The sequence below is a fragment of the Cynara cardunculus genome (assembly GCF_001531365.2).
Source record: "Cynara cardunculus var. scolymus isolate 2C chromosome LG 12, CcrdV1, whole genome shotgun sequence".
NCBI classification, from domain to species: Eukaryota; Viridiplantae; Streptophyta; class Magnoliopsida; order Asterales; family Asteraceae; genus Cynara; species Cynara cardunculus.
The window spans coordinates 18,141,334-18,151,948 of record NC_037539.1 but is presented as its reverse complement, the minus strand read 5'-3'; the positions used below and the strand labels follow the sequence as shown (position 1 = coordinate 18,151,948).

The window sequence follows — 10,615 nt, the reverse complement described above, 5'->3', positions numbered from 1 at the left end:
ATACCAATTGTTGGACCGGTAACTGCACTAGGGAGCTGCCCACGTGATATTGTCTGCTCTGGGCTGCCCCGGGTTTCCCCGCACGGCAACAACCCCTCACGGTTTTGCATTCTAAAATGCGTCACTGGTAGGAGAAGACTCACACTTCCTTATAAGGAAGAGAAGACTCCCTAGCCTCACCGATGTGGGATGCTCCTGCATTGCTACAGGAGCGGTGGGTTTAAGGACGAGGATTTGACCTGCCGAGGGAACACCGAGTCTGCTGACCCAACAGATTAGATATATTTATTCAAAAGTTCAGTGTTAGAGATAGAGCACTGAATCATTTCACTTACTGAGTAATGCTTAATAGCTGAAGATTAATCTTCAGTGTTCAACATTCCTAATTCACTGATCAAGATGTTAAATCTTGTCTCATCAAGAGGCTTGGTGAAAAGGTTAGCGAGTTGATACCCAGTTGGAACGAAGTCAAGTTCAATATCACCATTCATAACATGATCTCTGATAAATTATATCGGATCTCTATATGTTTGGTCTTGGAGTGAAGTACAAGATTGTTTGCAATAGCAATAGCACTAGTGCTATCACAATAGATAGAAACCTTTGAAAACTGAAGATCGTAGTCCAGTAGTTGGTTTTTCATCCAAAGAATTTGGGCACAACAGCTACCAGCGGCTACATATTCAGCTTCAGCTGTTGATGTGGACACATAATTTTGCTTTTTTACTTGTCCAGCTCACCAGCTTTCCACCTAGAAGCTGACAGCCTCCAGTGGTGCTTTTCCTATCAATTTTGCAACCTACAAAATCACTATCCGAATAACCAATAAGGTCAAAACCTGAACCTTTAGGGTACCAAAGACCCATGTTAGGAGTTCCCTTAAGATATCTGAATATACGTTTGACAGCGATCAGGTGGGATTCCTTTAGTTCAGCTTGATATCTTGCACATAAGCAAGTGGAGTACATGATATCGGGTCGGCTAGCTGTTAGATACAGCAGGGAGCCGATCAGTCCATTGTAAACAATAATGTTTACAGGCTTTCCATTTGGATCCTTGTTGAGAGAGAGTGGAGGAGCCATTGGAGTTTTCATAGATTAACTGTTAGATAGATCAAACTTCTTCAACATGTCTCGAACATACTTACTTTGGTTGATAAAGATACCTTTATCTGTTTGTTTGATCTAGAGACCTAAAAAAAATGTTAGTTCTTCCATCATGCTCATCTGATATTCTTTCTTCATGCGTTCAGCGAAACGAAAACATAAAGAGGAATTAGTGGAACCAAAAATAATATCAGCGACATAAATTTGGACGAGAATGATATGACCTTTAACTTTCCTAAGAAATAAGGCCTGGTCAATCTTTCCACGAGAGAATTTCCCAAAGATGAGAAAAGATGAAAGGGTATCATACCAGGCATGAGGAGCCTGTTTTAACCCATAAAGAGCTTTATCCAACATATAGACATGGTTTGGATACTTAGGGTCAAGGAACCCTGGAGGTTGTTCAACATAAACTTCCTCTTGAAGTTTCTCATTAAGGAAATTACTCTTTACATCCATTTGAAAGACTTTGAAGTCTCTATGGGCAGCAAAGGATAGAAAGAGTCGAATTGCTACTGGTGCGAAGGTTTTGTCATAGGCGATTCCTTCTTCTTGTCTATAACCCTGAGCAACAAGCTGAGCCTTGTTGCGGGGTACCACACCATCTTCATCCAACTTATTGCGATAAACCCATTTGGTGCCTATCACTGATTTGTTAGATGGACGTGGGACAAGGTACCAGACTTTGTTCCTATCAAACTCAATGAGCTCCTCTTGCATAGCAAGGACCCAACTAGGGTCAAAGATAGCATCATTGATTTTCTTGGGTTCAACTAAAGAAAGAAAGTTAACAAAGAGACAAATATTACCTAGACCACGACGTGTCTTGCTACCTGCATCTGAATCACCAAGAATTTGATGAATTGGATGGCTTTTAGTCCATCGCTGAGCCGGTAGAGGAACTTCATCTGAATAAACAAGTTCAGGAACAGAAGATGAGGCTTCAACAGCAGTATCTTCAGCAATAGAGACTATTGCCAAAGGAGCCTCAGATTTAGCGACTGAAACGAGTTCAAAAACTGAAGGCATTTCATTCACTGATGGATTAGTGTTTGAAGTAGAAGGAGAAATACAGCTAAAAGGCACTACAACGATCTCTAAAGAAGATACGTTGGAGTGACTAGCTGTAACTGGAATGATGAATGGACCATCTTCAGCTTCAGGAGATTCAGTGTTGAGAGGAGCATTGTAGGAAGCTTCAGGTTGTCCATAGTGAGAGATCATCCAGTTTTCTAATTTATCCTCATCGTTTAAGATGGGTTTTGAATTAGCTGATTGAGATTCGTCAAATGTGACATGAATAGATTCCTCTATCGTCTATCTTCGTTTGTTGAATACTCTGAAGGCTTTGGATACAGAAGAATATCCAAGAAAGATTCTTTCATCAGCTTTCGAATCGAACTTTCCAAGTTGGTCGCGATTGTTGAGAATGTAACAAATACAACCAAATATGTGAAGAAAGATTATAGAAGGCTTTCATCCATGGAAAAGTTCATAGGCTATCTTCTTGAATCTTTTAACGATCAACGATCGGTTTGGAGTGAAATAAGCGGTGTTGACAGCTTCAGCCCAGAATTGAGTAGGAAGATGGGATTCACTGAGCATTGATCGAGCAGCCTCAATGATTGTTCGATTTCTTCTTTCAGCAACCCCATTCTGTTGAAGAGTTCTTATTGAAGAAAAGTTGTGAGAGATTCCCTTGTCCTCAAATAAGTTATCCATAGTACTGTTTTTGAATTCAGTGCCATGGTCACTTCTGATAGATCGTACTTTAATATTGTTTAGTACTTCTATCTTATTGATGAACGAAATGATTTCTTCAGGTGTTTCATCTTTGGATCTAAAAAGAAGACCCAAGTGTACCTGGCATACTCATCAACAATGACGAGTGTAAATTTCTTTCTGGCTAGGGATTGCACGTTAACTGGACCAAAGAGATCCATATGCAATAGCTGAAGAGGTGCAGTCACTGAAGAGATTTGTTTCGACTTGAAATTAGCTCTTGTGTGTTTTCCTTTTTCACATGTTGAGCAAAGAGATTCTTTTGCAAAAGAATGTTGAGGAAGACCAGTGACAAGATCATTTCTTGACAGCTCGCTGAGTGTCTTGAAGTTGAGATGAGATAGCCATTTGTGCCATAGCCAGTTAATATCTGACGAGGCTTTAGAGAAGAAGCAGCTATTCTCAGTGAGAGAGGAATTCATATTGATGATGTATACATTCTCTAGACGAGAACCGCTTAAAGCAATCTTATCATCTTTGTCAAGAACGTGACATGAATTCTTTGTAAATTTAACTGTATAATCTTTATCACACAGTTGATTGATGCTAAGAAGATTTTGCTTCAGTTCTTCAACATATGCAACGCGTTTGAAAGTTGTTACACCATTGGTTAATATACCAAAACCTTTGGTATATCTTTTTCCGTTACCTCCAAAGATTACGGAAGGTCCTCTTTCTTCCTTGAAATGAGTTAGAAGGGATTTATCTCCAGTCATATGTCTTGAACATCCACTATCAAGATACCATATACCTTTGACATCCTGTACAAGGAAACACAATAAGAATGCTATTGGTACCCAGCTATTAGGGTCTAGCTTTGTTAGAGGCTTCATCCTCTGATACTGAAGAACCAATATCAGTGGATGGCATCACTAAACCTAAAAAGGTTTAAGTGGAGAAAGGAACAACCTTTGACACTACTAACATAGTTTCAGTGGAATTCTTCATTGAGCCTAATGAAGAGGCTTCAGTGGAAGAAACAACAACGTCTAAAGCTAAAGATTTTTCAGCAGGAGTTGTCTTTGCTGAGCCTAAAGAAGAGGCTTCAGCAGTTTTCTTCACCTTTATTGCTTGTGCAGCCTTTGTGGATGATTTCACCTTGGTTAATTTCTCAACCTTGGCTAATTTCTTACCTTTAGCTGGTGAACCAGCTTTGGCAGAAGAATGACACTTGCTGGCAATATGTGTTTTCTCACCACAGTGTTTACACTTCCTAAAGTTGAGAGTAGCTTTAGGGCAAAGAAGTATCAGACTTGAAGCGGGACCAGCTCCAAGGATTCCCTTCTCATTAGTTCTAGGAGGAACCTTTGAGGAATTGGATTCCTTAGGTAAAAAGTTCACCTTGAGTTGTGACTTGAATTTTTGACGGGATTCAGACTTTCTAGTCCCTGAAGAGGAAGAAGCTTTACAAGCTGAAGGAATAGACTTAGATCTATTAGACTTGTTAGACTTCTTGGGAAGGGATGCCATGACAATGGATTTTCCTTTGTCTTTGCACCCAGAACTCGAAGGAGTTCCTTCAAGATGTCTCTCAGTAAAAGAAGAAGACTAAGAGGAAGAGGTGTTGGGAATAGAAGAGACGAAAGTGCCAAATTTGAGCATGGACCTGTCTGTAACACATTCTTCCTAATCACAGGAGAATCCTAGACCAGTCGTTATCTTGGCGGGGATCTGAGCGTTAATGATCTCAGAGGCTTTGATGGAAGCTTTACACCACCCTTCAATGGTAGCTTCTCCGCCTTGAGTTCAGCGATTACTCGCTCACGCTCAGTGATAGCCTTCTTACGTTCAACAGTGATGGCTTGATTTACAATGACCTGATCTTTAAGATTTTCCTCGACAAAGGTCAGTTCTTTGATCTTAGAATGGCAAATCTTCAATTGCTCTTGAAGATCTACGTTAAACATTTCTGCTTTTGATTTGCCATTGAGGGCATTGTAAAGGTTAACCGTCAGCATAGAAAGACTGGAAGAGGATTCATTCAGGAAACATACTTGAGTAGTAGAAGAAGATGGCTCAGAGGAAGTAGATGCTTCTGAAGATCCTTCATTTGCATCTATGGCCATCAAGCAGATATAAGATGTATCCTCTTCATCTGAAGATAATTCATCGGATGACTCAGCCCAGTCATGCTCTTCAGCAACAAGGCCTTTAGCCTTTCGCTGGTTGTTCTTCACCTTCCTATATTTCTCCTTTAGTTTCAGGTACTTCTCATCTTTGGTCCTGAAGGAGGAGGGTGCCTTGGAAGATGGCATCGCAGTCTTCTTTGATCTGCATTCACCTGCAAAGTGTCCGGGCCGGTGACAATTATAGCAGACAGCTAAAGCCTTGTCTATTATTTCAGACTTTGGCTTTTCCCTAAGGGACAGCTGAGGAGATCTGCAAAGTTGTTTTTACTGGCAAACCTCCTGAAAGACTTAGTTAGGAGGCTAGAGATTCATCAAAATCTGCCAAGTCAGATTCTGGAATTTCCTCAGAGATAGAAGAATCTATTTCCGTGATAACAACGGGAGGAAGAAAAGAGACAAAAGGGGTAGAAGAAGTTTCAACTGAAGAAGCTTCAGAGATCAAAGCCAAAGGAGAGCTTTTCATTTCCCTGGAATCTTTTACAAGATTCCTCTTCAGTTGACGAGATTGCTCATGGTTAAGTAGAATCCCGTATAAAATAGAAAGAGAAAGAGTGGACATGTCATTGGACACCTTGAGACACATAGAAAAAGTATCCCAAGACTCAGGAAGACATTCCAGAAACTTAGTTAAAGTTCCTGAGTTGGAATATTCCCTGCCAACAGCCCTAAGATCAATAAGAAGACAGTTAAGTCTTTGATGTACTTCAGACAACGTCTCAGACTTTCCACAGAGAAAGCTTTCATACTGTCTTACTAGATTGATCTTTCTGGTCTCTTGAACCTGAGTGGTTTCCTTCATTTTGGACACAAAGTGTGTCCCCCATGGATTTAGAGGTTTTGAGTTTCATCACTGAGTGATAAATCTCATCAGGAAGAGACATAACTATTATAGATCGAGCACGCGTGTCTATAGCTATTTTCTTCTTGTCTTCATCGCTTCATTGATGTGGGAGATTTGAAATCTGCAGTTCAGGAATCGCGACAGTCGTAGCTGTTGCTGAAACAGCAGGAGTAATAGCAAATGAAATATATATGGTCCATTTTCTATGTAATGTGGAATTTCAGGATCCACACCTTCAAGAAAGAGGGACATCCGGTTCTTTCAAAGACTAAAATTGTCACGGACAAACCGGAGAGGTTTGGCAAGAGAGCCATTATCTTGTGTATGTGTGTTTGTAAGTTGTAAATCCATTTGTAGGTGGTAAAGTTATCTAAGAAAAGAGATAAACTAATACAGAAAACAGCTAAACAGAAAGAGAGAAGAAAACACTGCTCTGATACCACTTGTTGGTCCCTTGAGGGTCTACAAGAATGGTAAAACGGTTTGTAGAAGGGGGGATAAATACAAACACAATATTTTCAAATTTAAAATATATATTGATAAAGAAGATCAATACAGATTTTATAAGATTGTTTGCAGAAAGATAAGGCAACAAAAACATATCTAAACAACCTTTAGTTACATACGAGTTCTTAGCAAATAAGAAAAGAAATGTTGTAAAGAGAAGATCTTTTACTTAAGCTAGAAAATGCTTGAAGTAAGAATTAGGTTTAGAGAGTGAGTTGTGCGCATTCTGCATGAAGAAGAAACACTTCTATTTATACATAATACATTAAATGAACATTTAATACAATATGGTAGGGTTAGAGTGCGTGTCAAGCCTTAAGAGGAAGACTTGTCCTTTGCTACAGTAAATAGTATAAAAAGCACTATTCATGGGCAGACATCCTTACCTAAAGTTGGTGAACAATAGAGTCGACTAGTCGGCTCCGTACCATACCAACATTTATAAGGGTATGTGTTTGTCCTTTGTATGCATAAGGACAAGACAACAACAATCGTGCTAAGCAAGCTTCCTTTGATCGCTGAATACTGGAATGACCTGAAGGTCTCTTCATCATTCGCTGAAGCTTGAGAAGTCTTCACACATATGTAGACAGGCTTGTAATCACTGAGTACCGCGTCAGATCACGTACTCGCCAGTCTCTAATCTTCAGTTTCAGTCTTCGACGTTAGTTGAAGGTTCTTTGGTGTGAGTGTTGTCTTCTTGAAGTATTTGTTGTCTCTGATTGAATAACAATACAAGTTCTTCAACGATCATTGAACAAGCTCAATGATGATCGCTGGAACTGAAGAAACAGAAACATAAACACAACGTTAAAGTGAAAAGAGATTATCATCAAATCACTGAGAGAGAGGATCAACAATTATATTAAATACAAATAAGTCAATAAGGGTAGTAATGTAATCAGATATTTTTTAAAACTTTTATTTTATTTAAATTAATTAGAATTATCCCATCCTTTTTTGTTGGGATTGATCACGTTCACGTTGGTTGGAATGGATCACGTTCACTATATCACTTTCTTCCTTTTCACTTTCTGCTATCATTTTCTTTCCATCTGCTCATTGTATCCAAATTTTTTCTGACCTAGAATGGAGGATTTGAATGTTGTAGGTTAGTAATTGAAATTTTGATGTTTATCACATGTGATAAACTTCCTAATTTGAAATTATCTGAAGATAGTTCTGTTGATGATAATAAATGTTCAATAATAGTGTGATAACAATAATATTTCATAGTTTTTTTCTAAATCGGTTGTTATCGTTATGATTATAATGATATGGGCTTTTTATTACATGTGATAAAATGTACCTAAAATTGTGATTGTCAACATTTTTAATCGATTTATAGTTCTTGGTTCATGTTGATTTGAGTTTAATGTCATAGTAGTTTTGTAATTGAGAAATTTGATATTTATCACATGTGATAAACATCCCAATTTGAAATTGTATGTTACTGTAATCCTTGATGAAGTTGATTATCACATGATTATCACGCCCATATCACATCAAATTGTGTAGTCGATTTTCCAAGTTAACTCTAGCCGAGCGGAATCCTTATGATAATTGTGTGATAATCACATAATTATCACACCCAAATCATACCAAATCGTGTTGAAATAAGCGATAACCATAATAACCTATTATGTTATCCCATATTATCAAGTTTAATGTGATCGTGTTTTTAAAGTTTTATCACATTGAATTTCAATATTACCCTTTTGCCTCTCAAATATTTTTGAATTGTTTTTAATTTCATTTTTAATTAAAAAATCTTTTAATTTTTATTGTTACCACGATATGAGGTTAATGGATTGTTCTCGCGTTTTCACAAATCACAGGAGTTCTCGTTTGAACCCTTCCCCATTATATGTATATATACAGGGGTTTAATCATTTGAAAAACTCCGTACATTGTGATAACCGTAGGAACTTCTATCCTAACGTATTTTTTCCCATGATTTTTTCTCATCTAAGTCTAACATTTAATGTATTAATGAAAATATATTTGTTTGATAATGTGTTTTCTTCATATGTATTCGGCTCACAACGTAAAACTTTTTTACGTATAACTTTTGTTTCACAAACATACTAAAAATATTCATATTATGAAACAAGTACATGTAAAAACAACATATTCTGAAACAAATTTATGTTAATCGTTATTCTAAATTGTAATTTTTAATAAAAAAATTCATATGAAATAACAAATGATATATATCAATTCTGAAGGTTATTACAATTTTATATGTTATAAAAAATGTCCCTATATATAATTAAAAAAAAGTAATAAAAAATTTAATTAATAAGGCGAAAATTTAGGACAGTTTTTGAAGTTCGTTTTAGATCTTTTTATGGATCCTTTTACATGGTTGAGGTGATCCATGTTTTTTTCTTCTTTTCATGAACTATAAACGCATATGCAGTGCACCCACCACCCCCTTACACACACAGACTAACATATACATATATATATATATATATACACACATACACATGTATATATACATATATATATATATATATAATATGCTTTGTAGGGTCACCATCATATCCATCCTCACTTCTCTGAACACAATTGCCATCTCCAAATTTCTCTCCGTAAAATGGAAAATCCCACAGTTCTCTCCGCCAGTAGCAGTGGAAGAAGAAGCAGCGCCTCTAATTCGCCGGAATTCGAGTTCTGGATGGTCAGAAATCCCTCTTGCCCTGAAACCTTCCTTCATTCTGCCGATGAATTGTTCTCCGGCGGTGTTCTCCTCCCCCTTCAGCAACTCAATACCCGCAACTCCGACACCACCATTAACCCTCCAACCATAACCACCGTCGCCGACCTGAATTCCGGACCCATTTCCGACTCGGAAACCACATTGGTCGCACCCAAACGATGGAAAGATATGTTCAAGAAGAACTCAGTGAGTAAAGAGAAAGAGAAGAAAAAGAATGAGAGAAATGGTGGGACGGGTATGGCGGAGCTGAATATAAATTTATGGCCATTTTCGCGGAGCAGATCGGCCGGGAACAGCGGGAGTAGGCCGCGATCGCCGGCTAGCAACCGGAAAGTCAGTAGTGCGCCTTGCTCGAGGAGCAACTCCGCCGGAGAATCCAAATCTAAGAAGTGGCCGAGCAGCCCAAACCGTGGTGGGGTCCATGTCGGTCGGAGTAGCCCGGTGTGGCAGATCAAGAGAGTCGGGTCGGGTCGGAGTTTACACGACAACTTAGTTCGCGTTGCTGCTGAAAAGGGTGCTTTCAAAAAGGAAAAACCCGAATCTCGCCGGAGCAAGAAGACTACGGCCGGCGGTGATGCAACTGTTACCGGATCCGGCGTCGGAGCAAAGGCTAAGGTGTTAAACCTGAAGGTTCAGACATGTATCGGTTACCGCCACCATTTGAGTTGTAGGAGTGACGAAATTCAAGAAGACAAAACCGTACGTGTCGCCGGAGTAGAAATCCGCAGCAGCGGCATTCTTCCCGGCGGTGAAGGTCCAGGTGGGAGTAATCTGTCGAATTTGAGAAATCTGTTCGCCAAAAAAGTGTATTAATTAATTTGATAAAAAGAAAAATGGTATTTTAGTGATTTATTGTTATGTAAGTATTGATGTCTTGTTGTGATGTATCATGCACATGAGTCTTTTATTTGTGATGTATCATGCACATGAGTCTTTTATCGATTAAAATGTTGTACATTAAGGTACTACTTCAATTTTTGTATTTTGTATTTTATGTTTATTTTCATTGTATGAATTTATATATAGAGATTAGAAAACATATATGTGTTAGAACCCTTGTTACAGAACGGGAAAATTCACATAGATATGTATATGTAGAGAGCAAAACGTTTGTAAAATCAAACGGAAAAACAATAAATGTGTATGTGAATATATGTATAATATATCGAAATTCTTATCATAGAAAGAGAATTACTAACTTGAAACTGACGAAGGATGAATGATTAGATAGAGGTCTGCACCCCAGTGTCCTTAACCAGAATTTCGCCCCTACCTGTGCGTAATTTCGTTTAGAGGATTCAACTATTTATTCAGTTCTTGCACGAGAACTCGAATCTATCGAGTTTCCTTATGTGATCATGGATCGAACTTGAGAGAGAACCAAAAAAAATGTCTGTCCCGAATTCTGGAGGAAAAAACGTGTATATATATATATAGACTTGGGATCATGTGAGACCAGCCTGTTTTCGTGAGACCCGTGAGACCAACATTTTACACTTGAAACTTCACAGCAAAATGCTGTGAA

The 10,615-nt window shown here is 38.3% G+C and overlaps 1 protein-coding gene across 1 annotated transcript; it reads left to right on the top strand.

Moving 5' to 3' along the window:
* The first annotated feature begins 8,967 nt into the window (after positions 1-8,967).
* Positions 8,968-10,059, top strand: LOC112523755. The gene is made up of 2 exons (XM_025133431.1): positions 8,968-9,661; positions 9,695-10,059. Exons 1-2 carry the CDS (start codon positions 8,968-8,970, stop codon positions 9,901-9,903), a joined length of 903 nt encoding a protein of 300 aa, XP_024989199.1. The 3' UTR covers positions 9,904-10,059.
* Positions 10,060-10,615: the final 556 nt, after the last annotated feature.